Source organism: Spinacia oleracea, chromosome 4, assembly GCF_020520425.1.
Source record: "Spinacia oleracea cultivar Varoflay chromosome 4, BTI_SOV_V1, whole genome shotgun sequence".
Lineage (NCBI taxonomy): Eukaryota > Viridiplantae > Streptophyta > Magnoliopsida > Caryophyllales > Amaranthaceae > Spinacia > Spinacia oleracea.
This window is the reverse complement of record NC_079490.1, coordinates 102998715-103021278: the sequence shown is the minus strand read 5'-3', so window position 1 is coordinate 103021278 and position 22564 is coordinate 102998715. Positions and strand designations below refer to the sequence as shown.

At 36.8% G+C, this 22564-nt stretch overlaps 1 protein-coding gene across 1 annotated transcript; it reads right to left on the bottom strand.

Moving 5' to 3' along the window:
- Positions 1-384: 384 nt before the first annotated feature.
- On the bottom strand, positions 385-1677 carry LOC110797118 (uncharacterized). The gene is made up of 3 exons (XM_022002212.1): positions 1329-1677; positions 1018-1184; positions 385-918 (listed from the first exon to the last, which is right to left on the bottom strand). Exons 1-3 carry the CDS (start codon positions 1675-1677, stop codon positions 385-387), a joined length of 1050 nt encoding a protein of 349 aa, XP_021857904.1.
- Between the last annotated feature and the right edge of the window lie 20887 nt (positions 1678-22564).

The following is a 22564-nucleotide window of genomic DNA, read 5'->3' as shown; positions in this document are numbered from 1 at the left end:
TATTCTAGGACATTTTGTATTTTCTGTTGTCATATGCTCCCCCATAGTGTGATTTTTTTTTTTAGCGTGATATACAAAACATTGTAGTTATTTGTTGTAGTTTAGCTTTCTTCTTTGGTGTCTTGCTTAGAGATTTGGCTTTTGTTTTTGGCAAATAAAGATTTTATTGACCACAGAGGGAACTACAACCAAAAAACAAAGCACCAGAAAATAGCTTAGGACAACCCCTAAGCTTTACAACTGAGAATCAACTATCATGTCTACAGGCAGCTCTAAACAAAACCCTCTATTAACGATAGTACTACAAGAATCTAACTTGTTGTTAACTATTTTGGAGTTTCTTTGAATCCAGATTGCATACACTGATTCAATTAATATAATACTTCAATAGGCATCATCTAGCTTGGTGCTTCTACTCTTTTTAGCCACCCACTCAATGATCTCAGTCCAGTTCTGAGTAACTCTATGAACACCACAAGTCTGGATCACCTTATCCCAAATTTCAGCAGAATACTCACAGTCAAAGAAGAGGTGAGCCACATTCTCTGGACATTTATGACAAAGAACACAAGTTCCATTTATGTTCAAGTTCCAGCTTAACAATCTATCCTTTGTGGTTAGCCTGTTTTGGATAGCAAGCCACACAATAAAGGTACTTTTAGGGCTAGCTTGACTATTGCAGATGATTGTTTTCCATCTTACTGTACTAGCTTCAGGTTTAAGAAACTGATAAGCTTTGCAGATTCTGAATTTGCCACCATGAACAAAGGTATGAACAGCTCCTGCTTGAGCAAGTATCTCTCTCTGGTGCCATATCTTCCTCATAGACCAGGTTAGCCCATTAGGAACATCCATGGACCAGAAGTCATTGTTTTTTATATAATACGCATGCATCCATTTCACCCACATTCTATCTTGCTTCATAGCCAATGCCCAACTGTGCTTAAGAACAGCTGCTTTAATCCAAATGGTCAGATCCTTTAAGTTCCAACCACCTCAACTTTTAGGAAGACAAACATGATCCCATGAGATAGGAGCTTTCCTAGATCCACTGTCAGCACCTGACCAGAGGAAACACCTACACAACCTTTGAATCTCATTCATCACCTTTTTTGGCATGACAAAAATTTGACACCGGTACAGCTGAATACCACACAAAACAGACTTGAAGAGTTGGAGCCTGCCTACATAGGAAAGCATTTTAGCTTACCAGCTTTGAATTCTTGCTACAGTTTTCTCAATTAGGGGTTTACAGTCAGAATAACTTAGCTTCCTTGTGGTCAGAGGAACACCCAGGTATTTGAAAGGGAATGTCCCCCTCAAAATACCTAGTTCAGTAGAGAGCATCTCAGCAAAGGAATCTGAAACACCTGCAATGTACACTTCACTTTTCTGCATATTTGCCACCAAACCAGAAGCTGCGGAGAACTTAGTGAAAGCATGAAACATAGCCATGATAGAGGGATTGTCAGCTCTTGAAAACATTAAAAGATCATCAGCAAACATCATATGGGTAATCCCAAGTCTTTTGCATTTTGGGTGGTGTTTACATTCAGGACCAAGGTTGGAGAGACACCTTGAGAGGTATTCCATTCCAATAGCAAAGAGAAAGGGTGACATAGGATCCCCTTGCCTGAGACCTTTTTTTAGCTTGAATAGGGGGAGAAGGGAAGCCATTTACCAGTATGGAGTAAGACACAGTATCCAGGCATTGCATTATCCACTTAACAAACTTATCTGGGAAACCCAACTCATACATCATACTCTGCAGAAAGGGCCATTCAATGGAGTCATATGCCTTCTTAGATCAACTTTAATCATGCATCTAGGAGAAACATGCTTCCTAGAATAGCATTTTATTAGCTCAGAAGCTAACAAAATATTGTCTGAAATATTCCTCCCAGGTATGAAACCTGACTGGGCAGAATTCACAACTTCACTAATGACTGAGTGCATCCTGTCTGTGAGAATCTTGGAAATGAGCTTGTAGACAACTGAGCAGCATGCAATTGGCCTTTAATATTTAACACTAGAGGCATTAAGAACTTTAGGGATGAGAGTGACAACAGTGTTGTTCACCTGTTTTAGCATGCTTCCATTCTCAAAAAATTCCTGAATTTCTTTATACATATCTTCTTTTAGGATCCCCCAAGCTTTCTTAAAAAAGAAGTTATTCAAACCATCCAATTCAGGTGCCTTATTCACATTTATCCCTTTTAAAGCTTGATCTATTTCATCTGTTGACACTGGTCTCACCAAACTCTCAGCAGCTGAAACTGACAGTTGTTTCCCTCTTCTAACCACCTCAATATCAATACCAATTACAGAGGGAGCTGCAGTACCAATCAAGGTTGTGTAAAAGCTCCTAATTTCTTCAGTAATATCCTTATTGGTAAGCAGCTTTTGGCCTGAACTGTCATACAACACATCTATACCTTTTCTGGAATTCCTCTCCTTCATAACACCGAAGAAGAATTTGGAGTTTGAATCACCTTCTTTGAGCCATTGAATTCTTGATTTCTGCTTGAATGCACTCTCCTGAATTAAGAGAAACTTCTTCAGTTTGGTGCTCATCTCTTTTTCATCATTCTGCAACTGACTATCAGTGTGATCCACAACCAGCTGACTTTGGATAAGATTTAAATTAGTTCTCAAAGTTTCTATTATCTCCTCTAATCCAACAAATTCCTGATGGTGCAAATTTTTTGAGGCCTACTTTAATTCCCTTTAGTTTGTACCAAATTCTAAACATAGCAGTACCATGGACATCAACCTTCCACCCTTCTTGAACAATCTTCAAAAAATCTTTATGTTCAGCCATGTAATTAAAAAAATTGAAAGGTCTCCCCCCTTGTTACATATTGACCTTGTACCTCATGAGAAGGGGTGAATGATCAGATAGGCCAGGGTTCAGGTATTCCACCATTGAATTAGTATATAAGTACTATGCCATTCTGGGTTGCCAAATGCCCTATCAATTCTTGAGCGAATCCTCATGCTTCCTTGCCCTTTATTACTCCAAGAGAACAAATGACCAAAGGTCTTGAGCTCAGTAAGATCAGCAGTGCTAACACAATCTTCAAAATCTTTAGTTTCATTATTAGTGACATCAGTGCCATTTATTCTATCACTTGAAAGCAAAATAGAATTAAAGTCTCCCATTACCAACCATGGTCCAGTAATAGCAGTCTTCAATTTACAAAGATCAGCCCACATTGACCTCCTGTTTTCAATAGAGTGTAGACCATAAATAGCTGTAAAGCTTGCAGAGAATTGGCCATTCTTAGCAGTAACATAATGTAGACACCGAAATCGTGTCTCCCCATTGGGATGATGACGATACCATTATCCTTGCTAGGTGGTTGGAACAACTCCGTGCGGAAGTCATAATTGCTAAAACTTATTCCAAATCCAAGATCCAAGATCCAAAATCCAATTCCCGAGACCGTTCCCATTACGGAACTCGGTACAAAATTCAATTTCCGAAAATCAAAGTACAATCTTACCCAATGGACCACTCCATTGGTTTTACAATGCCTTTTCCAGTCAAAATGACACTAAGCAATCCAAATTCGGGCGCCGACCCACAAAACTGAGCAAGCCGGGCCTCGTCCCGTAAAACTGAATTCAAAAAAACCAAAAACGACTAGTTTTTAGTCGCAAACTTCCTTAACCCCCAAGCAAAGCTACGTGCCAAAATTCGTACATTTCGTACAAAGGTACGCCACTACAAGCCAAATGCAAGGACGGCGTCATCGTCCTTGCTTGGCATCTTCTGTGCCACGTCAGCGGCGCCAGGCGCCGTTGCTGCGCTGGGCGCAGCTGTCACCTGGCGTTTAGCCATTCGAATATTTAAACCCTGATTTTCAAGCACTTTAGGGCAGAAAATTACAATCAGAACGTCGTAATTCTGAAATTGCCTCTCAAAAATCAAAATACAAAACTTCAAAAATCTCATACAAATCTCAAGTTTTCAAGCAATTGGGAGCTCTAAGAGGAATTCTAACCTAAACCTAACTAGGTAATTCCGAATCCAAATCCTAATCCACTATGTTTCTATAATTTTCTTTCAAAATGATTAGTAAAGTTGACACTTTTACTCTTAAAAGTGTCACTTACAACAATCACATATTTTTACAAAATCAACACTTTCAATGATACAAATACAAAGTTATGGATTCCATGATGTTTAAGGTTGTTTGTAATCACTTCCTTAAACTAGAATCATTTTCAAAACATGGAGTAATCAAAGGTGAGGCCTTTTTAATATTTAAAGGTCTAATCTTTGAGATTCAAGACTCCACTTTTCAATATTCAAGTTCAAGTTTCATTTTCAAGATTCAATGATGTTTAAGGTTGTTTGTAATCACTTCAATAAATTCAAAATATGGAGCACACAAAAGGTGAAACCTTTTTAACATTAAAAGGTATAATCTTTGAGATTCAAGACTCCTCATTTCAATATTCAAATACAAGTTTCAAGATTCAATGATGTTTAAGGTTGTTTGTAATCACTTCCTTAAACTAGAATCATTTCAGTATATGGAGCATATCAAAGATGAAACCTTTTCAACATTAAAAGGTCTAATATATCTTTGAGATTCAAGACTCCTAAGTTCAATATTCAAGTTCAATATTCAAGATTCAATATTTCAAGTTCAATTTTCATGTCCAAAATCTAAGATACTTTAGGATGAGCAACTTGTCCTAAAGTTGATATTTTTAGACTTGAATCCGTGTCGAACGCACTTATTATTAAGACGTCGTTTGGAGTTTGGATCTCAGATACAATAGTTCAATTTCAATATCGCATCTTTCAATTCTGCACTTCAATACCGCAATTTCAATAATGCCTTTCAATTATGCACTTCAATATCGCGATTTCAATAATGCCTTTAAATATTGCACCTTTCAATTCCGCACTTACTATTTATGCAACTTTACTTGCCTAGTCCTTCTAGGCAATGTGGTTTCCCACCTAGTCCTTTTATAGGTGGTGATGTATCTTTACTAATTACGCATTTATTTTCTATTGTGATGTTGCTTTACTTGTTTATTGCTTTCATCACCTCACATGCTAAATACAACAAAATGCAAAGTTACACCACGCTTAACAAAGATAATTTCTTGGACAAACCGGCCTTAGGTTCCCTTAAATTAACTTTAAAGCGAAGTGGTCACAATACAAAGTAGAAATTCTATGTGCTCAAATTCTAAATTCAAACCCACATAGTGTCATGACTAGGGTTATTCAAAAATGTTCTATGCCATGCATTCGAATACAATTTCTAAGGCTCGCGGAATAAGCATCTCGTTCCCTTGCCCGGATCTCACCCATCCGTTTCTAAGATTCAATTCCTTATCCAATATAGAGTAAAATTTTGGTCTTTCCAAACGGGACCCTTAAAATTGTTTGGTGGCGACTCAGCTCCTTCGAAATCCAAAAACATACAAAGTCTACACCAGGTACAACTGTGTTAACTGATTTATTTTTTGCTAAAAAAATATGTTGCGCTTATTTAATCATGTGTTGATAATGGATTGCACTTACAAAACAAATGGATATAAAATTCCCTTGATAGAAATAGTTGGATGTGTTCTGACTGGAAAAAGTTTCTGTTGGATTTGCATTTCTCCAAGATGAGAAATGGGACAGTTTTGAATGGGAACTTCGATGTGTGAGAGCTCTTTTTGATCCTGATCATATGCCAGAAGTTATTTTTACTGATAGGGAGTATGATTTAATACACGCGATTGATTATGTATTTCCCAAGAGTCATCATATGTTGTGTATACGTCATATTGCTAAAAATGAGGAAGATAGGGCAAAACTTTATACTAGGAGTGCTCTTTTTGCGTCAGGATTTCTTCGTTATTATATTGGAACAAAATTGTTTATGCTGAGGCAGAAGTCGAGTATGAAGCAAATGTAATGCAATTAAAAAAAGTTTTTGCTTCTCATCCAAAGACATTGAAGTATGTTGAAGATACATGGTTGATTCACTCAAAGAAATTTATGCAAGCTTATACGAAAAAGATATTTCACTTAGGGAACCGTACCACTAATTGTAGGGGAATACAGTTAAACATACATAACATGTGTGGAACATCCCCAAAGCCAGGAAACATGTATAAAGCACAGATTAAGCATACTTACATTTGAAGCGTGTTTTCCCGAGTATAGTATCAACGAACACGAACAAAGAACTCCACTTGTCGTTCCTCTATTTGGTTCACCGACACGTTCAGATCCGTCTTGATTATTGTAGCTTAGACAACGTACGTACAAGATAGTTTGCTTTTTCGGGAAGAACATTTTTTGGTAGAGAGCAAAAACTGAACGACGTAATTTAGAATTAGGTTTAGGTTTACTGGAAAAACTGAATGTTGTGTGTGTGTAAAAATATAACCTAATTGTTATATTAAGTGTAACCGGTCAAGACCAAAGGCCTTGACCGGCCACACATCACACACGCGTGCACAACCCGCACACAACAAACACACTGCAGGCCGAAGCCCACAGCGCAGCCGAGCAGCATGGGTCGTGGGCCTTTGCTTTGCTCGTTGTTGTGCTGTTGTGCCTTGTGCGCGCTGCCGTGGCCCTTGCGGGCTGGCTTGCTTGCTGCGTTGCAAGCTCGCTGGCTCTTTGGACCTTCCGTGCTTGGCTCGATGGGCCGACAGCTCCGATGCGGCTCGTATTCGCGACTAACGCCTTACGGATATTATTTATCGTATCGTACACGACGAATCACCGTCGTACGATACGATTATTTGTTTCGCCCAGCTTACGAATATTCGCGATACGATATACGATTCCGGTACAAGTTCGTATCGTATAATACGTTTTTCCAAACTAATTCCCGAAAATCTATTAAATGAATTTCCGATTCATTTAATCCGGTGATCTGTTACATGTCATTGGTGTGACCTTATAGGTTCAGTTAAGAGTAATTTGTGAGCCTAATATAGATTAGAACTCACTGATTGGAAGCATTGCTCTAGCTAGCTGTTCCGATCACTTTATCTTACTGAATTAATTATTCGTAATTAATCTGAACCTTGGTATTGGACTTAATGCACCTTGGGTGAAGGATATATTTCCTTTAGTCTCCCACTTGTCATTCAGACAAGTGTGCATTCACATTCCTTTGTTGCTTAGTGTTACTTGCCGAACATAAGGTAAGATCCAAGCCATCCTTATTAGGTCCAGATGTGTTTCTCGGATTACAGAGCTCAACTATTAAACTTTTATAGAAGGTTAAGCCTTAACCATTCTGAGCACGACCATGCATTTTCACAGTATCCAACTCTCCGAGAGTACTTGTTGCACAACAACACCATATCCTATTAAAGATAGGAGGAAACTCCATTCTTGCAATCTATGAACACTCACTTTGATTCATAGTACGCCCAATAACTGCTTTTATAGCCTCCTTTTACAGTGCGACGTTTAGCTAGCATTAGAGCGAACTAATTCTCAAACGAGCAGACATAATCACTCATGTTCTGAGGAATGGTTCTAATCACCATTAATGAGAACTACTTATGACATGACTTTAATCTCTTAAAGTGTTCTCATGGTCAATCCGATACAAGATCCAATAAGTATCTATGCACAAGATTCTGACATCCAGTCAATCTAGTTCAAGAAACTGAACTACAAATCTACTTGCAATCTAATCTTCATTAGTCATTAGTTGTCCACATTTCAATGACCTGGATTAGGGATCCTTTGTGACTTCAATATTCAAGTTCACTTATGGGTGTTTCTTTGTCGAAGAATCCATCTTGACATCCCATTTGAATGTTTTGAATCACTTGGACTTCATCATTTAATACTAAACCAAGATTAAATGATCTATGAAAAGTAATTTCATAAATGATAAATGTTTAAACCAAATGCTTACCAATTTGTGGGCCTCTAACCCAAAATCAGGCATTTAATGTTTTACAGATATAGGCCTTTCACCCAACACTTAAAACATTCATGGAACTCAAACTTGATATCATTTCTGCATATGAATGTTGTGTCTCATTCAATGCAGAGGTTTAGTTTATCATACTTTGCTATTCTTAGCATCTTTTCTATCGAAAGCCTTTCGATGTAAGATGAAAAGATCTTTGAATATACTCCCTCCGTCCCTTAATACTAGCACCATTTTGACTAGATACGCATGCCAATGCACAACTTTGACCCCCAATATCCCTAACTACATATTATAAAAACTTATAAAAATATTAATATTTTGAAAATACATATTAAGATGAAACCAACAATATATTATATAATAACATTTGTTTTCATATACTATAAATAAAATAGGGTCAAAGTGAATTATGTGAATAGTGCAAAAAGTCAAAACGATGCGAGTATTAAGGGACAGAGGGAGTATATGTTTATAGAATGATCTAGTCTTTCATTGATGTCTAGAATGATAATCATATTTAAATAGAAAAGCATCCAGATAGCAGACTTGTGATCAACCTGAGTTCATTGAAGAACTCCCACTAGAAACAATTCCCTTTCATTGCTTCTTAGGCAATAATGAATTCATTTCAATTATGTAGAATTGCAAATGATGCTATCCTTTTGGAATACTCCAACCAGTTCACAGAGATGTGGGAGATACATCTTTCAACTGAGAACTTATAAACTAATCATTGATTCAGTTTCCCATGAATCACATATGGTTTAGAACCTACGTTACCACCTTTTAATCACGATGCCTAATTGCCCGTGTATGTTCATGGTTTGCCTAACAACAATATTCAACTTTTGCTTAGGAAAATGCATATAGCATCAAAACTTTAGTTCATCTTAACTTACTCTCATCAAGTGCTCATCCTACATATTCAGATGTATTGGATGTTCTTGATATTGTTCTAATGATCTTTGATCTAGATTAATAGAGATTGGTATAAACTCGTCACGATCCAATGTTCACGAGTTATCTTGGCGATCTATATATCACATCACACATGATTGATTGTAATGCAAAAAACATTCGCATTTTAAAATCCATCCATGTGACTTTTAGTTTTATTCTGTTTCAAGAGACACTGAATCTTGCTAAAATCTTGGCATTGCCATGTGATATAAGGTGAAGGCACCTCTTCAAGGTCCTTCATGTTTAACTTTAGTGATAACAACCTAGCTTTATACTTTAGTTAAAGCATTCATTACTTAGAATTACTCATATGGGTTGAGAGTCTCTTTTTAGTCTCTCCATTATGTTTGATTTAGTAATTACTTTTACAGAATCCAAACAACGCTTTAGATCCTATCCAATAGATCTTTAACCCAATATGTTCTAAGTTTCGCCATGGTTCTAATATTGACAAATACTTTCAAATCTAACCATTTAGAATTTAAATGTCATTTTTAATAGAGAGATATGTATCTCATATATAGAACCAATAAACATGACTTAGCTCCCACTAAACTCCCCATCTACAAGATGATCCATATTTTCATAGAGCCATGATTGCTCAATAGCCATGTTGAAAAATATGTTTCGATTCCCACTTGCATGCTTTAATCTACGAATAGATTTCTAAAGCTTGCTCTTTTATCTAGCATCCAAAACTTTTTCATTGTGTGATGTACACAATTCCTTTCTACAAGTCCAATTGAGGAAGGTGTTTCATTTTCCAATTGCCATATTTCTATATGCAATGATTGCTAGATTTATCCAAAATAGTTCAAGCATTCCGACTTGGTGAAAAATATTTCAACATTATCAACGTCGTGAAGTTGTTTATAATCTTTAACCACCAATCTAGATTTTCTTTTGTATGTGTATACAATATCATCTTTGTATGTTTTGAAAACGTGTTTGCAGCCAATGGGAGTGAACCCTTTATGCAAATCAACCTTGTATGTTTAGAAAACATGTTTGCAACCAATGGGAGTGAACCCTTTATGCAAACCAATCAAATCGTAGATTTGATTCTTTAAGATGAAGATACTTCGGATAAAATTGCCTCAAACCATACTTGGGAATTTTTAATTTGTCGTAGCTAACCTGTAACTCGTATGTTCTTGAAGCACTTCTAAAGTCTTCATAGTTTTCATTCCTTAAGATATCTATGTATCTATCTTGGTTGAATTCTATTCCTTATACGATTTACATAGGTATTGAACATCAAACTTTACTGTCAAGACATTACTCAAGTCCTTTGAGTATTATGATTCTCTTAAAGCACTTCCAAAGTCTTCCTGAAGCTCTTCCAAAGGCTTCTAAGTACATAGCTTTTCCAAAGACTCCTAAGTATCCTACATTTGTTTGTTTCTTGACTCGAAGTTCTTTTAAGGTCACTTCGAGGTAATTTTTCTCCCATTTGCCTTTTTGGAAATAAGATGGTTTCCTAAAAGACATTATCTAGAGAAACAACCATATTCTCAGATTTGTGGTAGAATCAATACCTTTGTTTCTATGAGTCGCTCATAAAGAAACAAGTATCTATTCTCGAGTTAATTTGTTTGATGTAAACACTAACTCCCACTAGGTTTGATAACCCTAGATATATATATGTACTGAAAAGATGTACTGAACCGAAGTTCAATCCTTATGACATCTTATTTTTAGCTTTGACAACTTTGTTTAGTGTGATAGTCACTTGAGAGTATCATTTAGAAACTATATAGGAAAATAGTCATGATTATCGTTAATCGAATAGATTCCGGTTTCTCCATTTGGACATACCATATTCTTATGGAGCATCGATTGTTTATAATGCCATGTAGACAATCTAGATAATGTTCCTGGCTCATGAAAACATCACCTTGACCCAGCCTAGATGTTCCAAAATTCTTGCCAAGTTGATGTCATACCCTTTTGTGAATCGCATTGAAGCTTTTCACATATTTCACCTTGAGTAAGTATAGCCATATTTTCCCAATTCTTGTGAAATAGGTAAGTCATAAAATCTATCGTTGGCCCATGAACATAATTGTCTAGACTCTTCTAACAATAGTCCATTTCGATGTCATGTTCAACAAGCAAGACCCACGTGTCTTAAATTAACCAACTTTCAGGAATCCATGCCATGGAATCTTAGAATGTTGTCTTGTTGATATGGTCGTATGACATTGCCAAAGATACGTGGAACACAAATCAAAATATTTGATTTGAACCTTCTGAAGTTTGAGTGTGAAGAGATTCTTTTATTTATTAATCAATCATATGACTCAACCCTTAAATGAGCATTTCATTCAAATAAACACTTAACGAATGTTTTTGTTTACTTTGAATGTGAGTCTTTCCGTTGTCCAAACAAAAATTGTTTATGATGATTAATGGAACATAATGCCATTAAGTTCCAGCCTTTAGAAGGAATTTAAAACAAACATGATGACCCTACAATTAATGTAGCACAACTTTGCTTCATTTCCCACTTGTAGGTCAATAACCAGACTTAGCTCCTGGAATTTGAGTTCTTAACAAGAGTTAGAACCTCAAGCGGTAATCTAATACCATAGGCTTCTAAGTACATAGCTTTTCCAAAGACTCCTAAGTATCCTACATTTGTTTGTTTCTTGACTCGAAGTTCTTTTAAGGTCACTTCGAGGTAATTTTTCTCCCATTTGCCTTTTTGGAAATAAGATGGTTTCCTAAAAGACATTATCTAGAGAAACAACCATATTCTCAGATTTGTGGTAGAATCAATACCTTTGTTTCTATGAGTCGCTCATAAAGAAACATGTATCTATTCTCGAGTTAATTTGTTTGATGTAAACACTAACTCCCACTAGGTTTGATAACCCTATATATATATATGTACTGAAAAGATGTACTGAACCGAAGTTCAATCCTTATGACATCTTATTTTTAGCTTTGACAACTTTGTTTAGTGTGATAGTCACTTGAGAGTATCATTTAGAAACTATATAGGAAAATAGTCGTGATTATCGTTAATCGAATAGATTCCGGTTTCTCCATTTGGACATACCATATTCTTATGGAGCATCGATTGTTTATAATGCCATGTAGACAATCTAGATAATGTTCCTGGCTCATGAAAACATCACCTTGACCCAGCCCAGATGTTCCAAAATTCTTGCCAAGTTGATGTCATACCCTTTTGTGAATCGCATTGAAGCTTTTTCACATATTTCACCTTGAGTAAGTATAGCCATATTTTCCCAATTCTTGTGAAATAGGTAAGTCATAAAATCTATCGTTGGCCCATGAACATAATTGTCTAGACTCTTCTAACAATAGTCCATTTCGATGTCATGTTCAACAAGCAAGACCCACGTGTCTTAAATTAACCAACTTTCAGGAATCCATGCCATGGAATCTTAGAATGTTGTCTTGTTGATATGGTCGTATGACATTGCCAAAGATACGTGGAACAAAAATCAAAATATTTGATTTGAACCTTCTGAAGTTTGAGTGTGAAGAGATTCTTTTATTTATTAATCAATCATATGACTCAACCCTTAAATGGGCATTTCATTCAAATAAACACTTAACGAATGTTTTTGTTTACTTTGAATGTGAGTCTTTCCGTTGTCCAAACAGAAATTGTTTATGATGATTAATGGAACATAATGCCATTAAGTTCCAGCCTTTAGAAGGAATTTAAAACAAACATGATGACCCTACAATTAATGTAGCACAACTTTGCTTCATTTCCCACTTGTAGGTCAATAACCAGACTTAGCTCCTGGAATTTGAGTTCTTAACAAGAGTTAGAACCTCAAGCGGTAATCTAATACCATAGGAGTTTATTTGCTAAGTTGTTTATCTTTAACATATACTTCAAGGTAGAAATAGAACCTTGAATTCATTTATTGTGTTCCCGTTTCCTATCCATTTTAGCATGTTTTCTTATAGTCCAAAAGATTTCACTCTTTTCTTGATCTTCTTACTTTGTTATGCCTACAAAGTCCCTTTCTTTTATTTACTTTGAATGACCACATCCAATGAGTCTAGTTCATTATCGAACCAAAAGAAAATTGGTTGTTAACCATTGGTTATACATGAGTCTTTAACTCAATACTTCATTGTTTCAAAACTACCCAGTATTCTGAATATATGAGGTCCAATTGGTCTACCATTCAAATTTTAGTTTGAAAACAACCATGAATATCGTTATAAGAAAATAGCATTCAAGATACGCTCTCATTTCCTTTTCTTTGAGAATCGCTCTCAAAATTAGTAACCAATCGATCGAGGAAATATCGCAGTTCTATTATCCGAACGCAATAAAGTTGAAGATTTACGATTCTACAAAATGAACTAGCAAAGAAAACATTTATCATACTTTAATAACTTGAAAGAAAAGCATTCACGCAATCATCAAAGCTATTAATCATTTCATTCATGCAAAAGCAAAACATGGTCCAAAAATGAATGAAACGATTCCATGACCCTAAAAGTCCTAAATCCTTCAGTAGCTTTGGCATGTATTAAGTATTTTAAGATTCTAGGTAAGCAAAACCTATTGCTAGTAATCTCCAAATTACTCTTGGTGAATAAATTAATACCATAATTTATCCCATTGCCACAACATAATGCCATTGTTGTTTGAGTTGAAACCATAATCAACGTGCTCCTTTGGGACGCCTTACCATCTAAGTCAACTAATATAGCACCTTGCTTTGGCGTAAACCTACTACGTTAGATCCTTAGATTTTTGTAAGTGCTTGATTTGGAAGGCAACTTTTGAACACAATATTACCTTGGACCTAGTTGTTTCTATGTTGGTTCGATTATTTAGTGAACTAAATCTAATTGAGCATAAAAACAACACATTCATGCATAATATACATTCATTCAATATATAAAAGCATAAATAAAATTGGTGAACTAGTATGGCCCAAAACTCCTGTCTTGAAGCATCCAACCTTCTTCACCATCTTGTTAGCTTGGCATCGTCTTGAATCTCATTCAATGCTAACTTAAAGTTCTTAACTAGAAATACTTGAAATAATAAAAATTACATCAAAATTTCAATGGTATGCAGACCATATTTAAAACTTTACATTCAAAGATAAACGGTTCGCATACCGTATTTAACTATCCTAGATTGGACATACTAGTCACTTGGAGTACCTGCATTACATAAAATATATATTCTATGCATTCACCCATTCGTATCCTAAAACGAATGGCCCATTTAAAAATGCAAGTATTTACGTGAATTATTTAAAATTCATGTTCACATAAACGCGTCCTAAAAGATTAATCAATTTCCAAATTATTAATCCTTAGAATTTATTCTAATTAAAATTTAATTTAATTAAAATAAAGCGACCTACGAAAATAATTAAAATAATTATTTCATTTTTAATTTCATTTAGCGGCTCCCACTCAAACCAATATTTATTCCGGATAATTAAATGTTTAAATATTAAATTAAACTCACGGCCCGGCCCAAGTTAAATAAAATAACTATTAATTATCCCGTTAGCCATTTTAATGCAAACACAAATTTTAAAGCCTAACGAAACAAAAAAAAGCCCAAAAGTGCAATGCGGGCTAGGCTTTCGCCCAGCCCAACAATGCCTCGTGCTGTGTGGCCTACGAGGCACACAAGTATTGCGCCCATGCCCCCGCAGCCATCGCGCACAATCCCCGCAGCCTTGCGCTGCTGTGGCACTGCTGCTCGATGTGTGTTGCTCGACGCTGCGTGCTAGGCAAGGCAGCCTTGCCCCTTGCTTGCTCGCAGCTCGCAAGCCAAGGCTTGCATGCCTTGCTCGCTCACTCGCCCAGCGCACGCGGCACGCAGCTCGCTTGTTGCTGCCCGCGTCGCTGTAACTCGGCAGTGGGGAGGTAGCCCGCGTGGCTACGACAAGCCACACACCCCTCGTGTTCGTGCCTTTGGTTCGTGCAAACAGACCAACTAATTAAAAAAAAAAAAAAATCACGAACATATTTGCATAAAGTTATTTTTCACAAAATTAACGATTTTTATTTTCGAAAAATAACGACTTTACGATTTTATTAATTTTTAACAACAATCCGATTTTGTTAAATTTATTAAATCTAGGCTAACTTTATTTAAATTTTAAGAACAAACAATGTCAACAACAAAATTTTAACTTTTGATAATCGAATCTAAAACTTTAAATCGTTCTAAACATTTGAGTTTTAGATTTTTATCAATTTGGTTTAAGTGTTGATTAAAATTAACGAATCTTATCAAAATTTTAATCCAATAATTTTAAAAATCTTCCACTTTACATGAAATTATATTCCCTTTCCCAATTAACCAAATTTCCAGATCCAAATTATTTAAAAAATCAATTAGCGATCTAAAATTTACGAATTTGGGAAAAGCAAAATTAGGGTTTATACTTAACAAAAATGGCCGAAATTTTTACCATAATATTAGAATATACCCAACAGCATTGTGTCAAAATTTCAATCAATTAATTGAAAAACTTTCCGAATTTATTAATTTTAATTTGGAAATTAACAAAAATGCCCAAAAACACATACTTCGAGGCCTGTCTTTGCAATTCCATTCTCATGAGTTGATCTTAGAAAATTGTTTTCAATCAGATTAGGGTCAGAAAAGTTGAAAATACGAAACGTTTTGAATTCAGAACCTATTACGCGATTCATCCATAATAATTCGAAAAATTCAATAAAAATCCCAAAAAATTCGACAACAGCAAAAACAATAAATCATGCTAAAAAATGCTTTGAATACATAATGCTCATGATACCACTGTAGGGGAATACAGTTAAACATACATAACATGTGTGGAACATCCCCAAAGCCAGGAAACATGTATAAAGCACAGATTAAGCATACTTACATTTGAAGCGTGTTTTCCCGAGTATAGTATCAACGAACACGAACAAAGAACTCCACTTGTCGTTCCTCTATTTGGTTCACCGACACGTTCAGATCCGTCTTGATTATTGTAGCTTAGACAACGTACAAGATAGTTTGCTTTTTCGGGAAGAACAGTTTTTGGTAGAGAGCAAAAACTGAACGACGTAATTTAGAATTAGGTTTAGGTTTACTGGAAAAACTGAATGTTGTGTGTGTGTAAAAATATAACCTAATTGTTATATTAAGTGTAACCGGCCAAGACCAAACGCCTTGACCGGCCACACAACACACACACGTGCACAGCCCGCGCACAGCAAACACACTACAGGCCAAAGCCCACAGCGCAGCCGAGCAGCATGGGTCGTGGGCCTTTGCTTTGCTCGCTGTTGTGCTGTTGTGCCTTGTGTGCGCTGCCGTGGCCCTTGCGGGCTGGCTTGCTTGCTGCGTTGCGAGCTCGCTGGCTCGTTGGGCCTTCCACGCTTGGCTCGACGAGCCGACAGCTTCGATGCGGCTCGTATTCGCGACTAACGCCTTACGGCTATTATTTATCGTATAGTACACGACGAATCACCGTTGTACGATACGATTATTCGTTTCGCCCAGCTTACGAATATTCGCGTTACGATATACAATTCCGATACAAGGTCGTATCGTATAAATACGTTTTTCCAAACTAATTCCCGAAAAGCTATTAAATGAATTTCCGATTCATTTAATCCGGTTATCTGTTACATGTCATTGGTGTGACCTTATAGGTGAAGGAAATATGTCCTTCACCCAAGGTGCATTAAGTCTAATACCAAGGTTCAGATTAATTGCGAACAATTAATTCAGTGAGATCAAGTGATCGGAACAGCTAGCTGGAGCAATGCTTCCAATCAGTGAGTTCTAATGGATATTGAACTCACAACTTACTCTTGACTGAACCTACAAGGTCACACCAATGACACGTAACAGATCACTGGATTAAATGAATCGGAAATTCATTTAATAGCTTTTCGGGAATTAGTTGGAAACGTATTATACGATACGACCTTTGTCGGAATCGTATATCGTATCGCGAATATTCGTAAGCTGGGCGACACGAATAAATCGTATCGTACGACGGTGATTCGTCGTATACGAAACGATAAATAATATATCGGAAATATATTAAATCGCGAATACGAAGGGCATCAGAGTTGCCGGCCCGTCGAGCCAAGCACGTAAGCGTGCAAGGCCTAACAAGCCAGCCAGCTCGCGAGCAAAGGCGAGCAAGGCCAGCCCATTGGGCGCGAGCACGCAACAGCGCGCAACAGCGCATCGTAGCAACGAGCGAGCAGGCCCACGGCCCAGCTGCTCGGCGCGCGCGCTGTGGGCTTCGGCCTGCAGTGTGTCGCTGGGCGCGGGCGTGCGGTCCGTGTGTGCTTGCGTGATGTGGCCGGTCAAGGCCTTTGGTTCTTGGCCGGTTACATCATTAATACAATAGGTCAATTGTATTATTCCAACAACACACAATTCATATTACTCAAACCCTAGAGACACAGAGAACCCTAATTCTCTCTGTGCCTCCAAAGTGAGTTCTTCCCAAAAGCAAAGTATCTTGATCGATTGTCTAAGCTACGATAATCAAGACGGATCTGATCGTGTCGGTGAACCAAGTAGAGGAACGACAAGTGGAGTTCTTTGTTCGTGTTCGTTGACAGATTATTGTGGAAAACACGCTTCGAATGTAAGTTTGCTTAATCTGTGCTTTATACATGTTTCCTGGCTTTGGGATTGTTCCGCACATGTTGATATGTTTAACTGTATTCCCCTACAGTGGTATCAAAGCCTTATGTATTCAAAGCATGAATTAGCATGATTATTATTGTTTTTTCATCTGTCGAAATATTTGGAATTTTTGTTGATTTTTCGGAATTTTTACGAATTATTGGATGAATTGCGTAATAATCAGGTCCGAAATCAAAAATATCCGCTTTTTCGATTTTTAAAACCCTAATCTGATGGAAAAAGATTTTCTAAGATCAATTCATGAGAATAGAATTGCGAAAACAGGCCTCGAAGTATCATTTTTTGGGCGTTTTTGTTAATTTTTAATTAAAAATTAAAAGTGTCGGACAGTAATTCAATTAAAAGGTCGACCTAAACTACTCGGATTTGCATGAAATTTTGACACAATGTTGCTGGGTACATGCTTGATCTATGGTAAAAATTTCAGATTTTTCCGATAAGTATAAACCCTAATGTTGCCTTTCCCCAATTCGTAAAATTTGAAACCCTAATTGAATTTTGATTAATTTTGGTTTAATAATTCGGTTAATTGGGAAAGGGAATATAATTTCATGGATCAGTGGCTAATTTTAAAAATTATTGGATTAAAATTTTGAATGGTTTCGTTAATTTTAATCGCACTTAAACCAAATTATTAAAATCTGAAATTTAATTGTTTATGAACGATTTAAAGTTTCGGATTTTATTAATTAAAAGTTCAAACTTTAAATGTTGATTCGTTCATTCTTAAAAGTTTGAATATTGTTAGCCCTTGATTTAATAATTTTACGAAATTGGATTGTCGTTAAAGTTTATTAAATCGTTAAAAATCGTTGTTTTTCGAAAATAAAAATCGTAACTTTTTGAAAAATAAAATTAATGCAAGTACGTGAAATTAAATTAAATTTTAATTAAGTTGGTCCGTATCACGAACCAAAGGCACGAACATGAGCATGGTGGACGTATGGCTCGTCGAGCCATGCGGGGCTATTGTGCTTAGGCCGAGCCGCATGCGACACGGGCAGCAGCAGGTACGCTGCGTGCCTCGTGCGCGCTGGGCGAGGAAGGGGCAGGCGGCATTGCTTGCGGGGCTGCGACGAAGCAAGGCGCGAGCCATGCGACATCCAGCACACACACGACGCACAACACGAACGCAGGGGCAGCATAGCTGCGGGGACGCGATGCGCGCGCGCGGGGCTGGGGGTGTGCGAGCCTTGCTCGTGCGCTCTTGGGCCTCACGCAAGGCATGGGGCTGGGCGCAAGCCTAGCCCGACTACGTAATCGGACTTTTTTCGTTGAAAATTGTTTATTAAGTTGGGCTTCGTATATTTGCATTAATTTGGGCTAACGAAATATTTAATTTTAATATTTTATTTACTTGGGCCGGGCCGCGAGTTTTAATTTAATATTTCATAATTAATTATCCGGAATAATTATTGGTTTGAGTGGGAGCCACTAAATGAAATTAAAATGAAATATTTATATATATACTATGCGTGAATGTATGAATGTATGTATGCTTTGCATGAACAGGTTGTTTCTTATGAATCGATTAGATTAAGTTCACTAAATAATCGAACCAACATAGAAACTGAAGGAAATAATGCCCTTGGTCCAAGTATGCATATAATATTAAGTCTAATAAATGGGGTTCAGTATTAATTAACAAGTTAATAATTCAGTGAGATCAAGTGAGCTGAATGCCTAGCTAGAGGCCGCTTCAGTTCAAGTGGAATTAATGATATTAATCCACAACTTACTCTTGACTAAAGCCGTAGGTTCACACAAATAGTACGTAAACGGATCAAGTATTTAATGGCATTAAATACTCCATCTATGGATATTCGGAATCGACGGATCTTGGTTTCAGTGGGAGCTGAGATCGTCACAAGCAAGAAATGAATACTCCGGAAACGATGATATTGCCGGAAACGGAAATATGGATCGTATCGGAAATATAAATATTATCCAAGTCGTAGATGTTGCCGGAAACGGAAACATGGTACGTATCGGAAAATATTAATGGAAATGGAAATATTGCCGGAATCGGAAATATTGCCGGAAACGGAAATATTGTCTGAATCGGAAATATTATCGGAATCGGAAAATAATTCCGGAAACGGAAATATTAAATATTTGTTCGAAACGGAATTTAATTCCGGAATCGGAAATGTTAAATATTGTTCGTATCGGAAATGAATTCCGGAACCTGGAATTTAATCGGAAGCGCATCGTACGAATTAGCATCGGACGAGGCTTGCTAGACGAAGGCCTAGCACGAAGCCAGGCCCGCGCCCAGCAAGCCGAGCGCCCAACATGGAGCTGCCACAGCCTCGCCAGGCCCAGCGCAAGGCCAGGCCCAGCAAGGCCTTGGCGCGCGCACGCTGAGCGTGCTGTTAGGCTGCGAGCAGCGACTGCTCGTGTGGGCCGCAAGGCCTGCCCGGGTGGTGCGATGCTCGTGGCCATACGATGCTCATGTTTGTAACGAATCCTACTCCTATCGGAATTCGTGTATTGATTAAATCCTAATCCTAATAAGATTAAATTTATTATTTAGAGTTCAAGTTGGATTCTAATTAATAAATCCAAATCCTAGTAGGATTCCAATTCCTTTCCATAAACTCTATAAATATAGGCCTAGGGTTACATATTTAACAGACGATTATTGAAGTATTCAAGGCAAGATTTTAAGCAAAAATCAGCCAAACACTTGCACCCAAATAGCCGAAAATCTAAGAACCTTAAGGGAGATTCTAGTTGGTCAAGCTTAAGGCGGATCCGGACGTGCTGTGGACTATCTACGGAGGGACGACACTTGGAGTCCTAAAGACTTGTTCTTGCTCGGTTCGGGCGCAGCTAGGGAGGGCACGCAACAAAGTGTATGCATCTAAACTATGCTAAATGATTATGTGTAAATAATATGCTTTCCTGGCTTTATGGTTTTTCCGCATGATTTATGTTTTGTCATATGAATCATAACCTTACAGAAACAACTAGGTCCAAAGTAATATTGAGTTCAAAAATTGCCTTCCAAATCAAGCACTTACAAAAATCTAGGGATCTAAGATAGTAGGTTTACGCTAAAGCGAGGTGCTATTTTAGTTACTTAGGTGGTAAGGCGTCCTAAATGAGCACGTTGATTGTGGTTTCAACTCAAACAACAATGGAATTATGTTGTGGCAATGGGATAAATTATGGCATTAATTTATTAACCAAGAGTAATTTGGAGATTACTAGCAATAGGTTTTGCTTACCTAAAATCTTAAACTACTTAAGACATGCTAAAGCTGCTTAAGGATTTAGGACTTTTGGGGTCTTGGAATCGTTTCATTCATTTTGGACCATGTTTTTGCTTTTTGCATGAATGAAATGTTTAATAGCTTTGATGATTGCGTGAATGCTTTTATTTCAAGTTATTAAAGTATGATAAATGTTTTCTTTGCTATTTCATTTTGTAGAATAGTAAATCTTCTACTTTATTGCGTTCGGACAATAGAACTGCGATATTTCCTCGATCGATTGGTAACTATTTTGAGAGCGATTCTCAAAGAAAAGGAGAGTGAGAGCGTATCTTGAATGCTATTTTCATATAGTGATCTTCATGGTTGTTTTCAAACTAAAATTTCAATGGTAGACCAATTGGACCTCATATATTCAGAATACTGTGTAGTTTTGGAATAATGGAGTATTGAGTTAAAGACTCATGTATAACCAATGGTTAACAACCAATTTTCTTTTGATTCGATGATGAATTAGACTCATTGGATGATGTCATTCAAAGTGAATAAAAGAAAAGGGACTTTGTACGCATAACAAAGCAAGAAGATCAAGCAAAGAGTAAAATCTTTAGGACTATAAGAAAGCGTGCTAGAAAGGATAGGAAAGGGGAACAAAAGAAATGAATTCAAGATTCAATTTCTACCTTGAAGTTTATGTTAAAGAGAAATGACTTAGCAAATAAACTCCTATGGTATTAGATTACCGCTTGAGGTTCTAAACTCTTGTTAAGAACTCAAATTCCGGGAGCTAGGTCTGGTTATTGACCTACAAGTGGGAAATGAAGCAAAGTTGTGCTACATTAATTGTACGGTCATCATGTTTGTTTTAAAGTCCTTCTAAAGGCTGGAACTTAATGGTATTATGTTCCATTAATCATCATAATTAATTTCTGTTTGGACAACGGAAAGACTCACATTCAAAGTAAACAAAAACCTTCGTTAAGTGTTTATTTGAATGAAATTGTCATTTAAGGGTTGAGTCATATGATTGATTAATAAACAAACGAATCTCTTCACACTCAAACTTCAGAAGGTTCAAATCAAACATTTTGATTTGTGTTCCACATATCTTTGGCAATGTCATACGACCATATCAACAAGTCAACATTCTAAGATTCCATGGCATGGATTTCTGAAAGTTGGTTAATTTAGGACACGTGGGTCTTGCTTGTTGAACATGACATAGAAATGAACTATTGTTAGAAGTTTCTAGACAATGAAGTTCATGGGCCAAAGATGGATTTTATCACTTACCTATTTCACAAGAATTTGAGAAAAATATGGCTATATTTACTCAAAGTGAAATGTGTGAAATGCTTCAATGCAATTCACAAAAGGGTATAAAATCAACTTGGCAAGAATTTTGGAAACATCTAGGCTGGGTCAAGGTGATGTTTGCATGAGCTAAGAAAGATTATCTAGATTGTTTATATGGCATTATAACAATTGAAGCTCCATAAGAATATGGTATGTACAAATGGAGAAATCGGAATCTATTTCGATTAACGATAATCACGACTATTTTCCTATATAGTTTCTAAATGATACTCTATAGTGACTTTCACACTAAACTAAGTTGTCAAAGCTAAGGATAAGATGTCATAAGGATTGAACTTCGGTTCAGTACATTTTTTCAGTACATATTTATCTAGGGTTGTTAAACCCAGTGGGAGTTAGTGTTTACATCAAACAAACTCAAGGATAGATATACGTTTCTTTATGAGCGACTCATAGAAACA

Coding starts and splice junctions, on each gene's coding strand:
- LOC110797118 (XM_022002212.1), bottom strand. CDS start 1,677: ATGGCTTCCCTTCTCCCCCTATTCAAGCTAAAAAAAGGTCTCAGGCAA. Junction 1,185..1,328: donor GATGCTCTCTACTGAACTAG/GTATTTTGAGGG, acceptor TTTCCTATGTAG/GCAGGCTCCAACTCTTCAAG. Junction 919..1,017: donor CTCCTATCTCATGGGATCAT/GTTTGTCTTCCT, acceptor TTGGCTATGAAG/CAAGATAGAATGTGGGTGAA.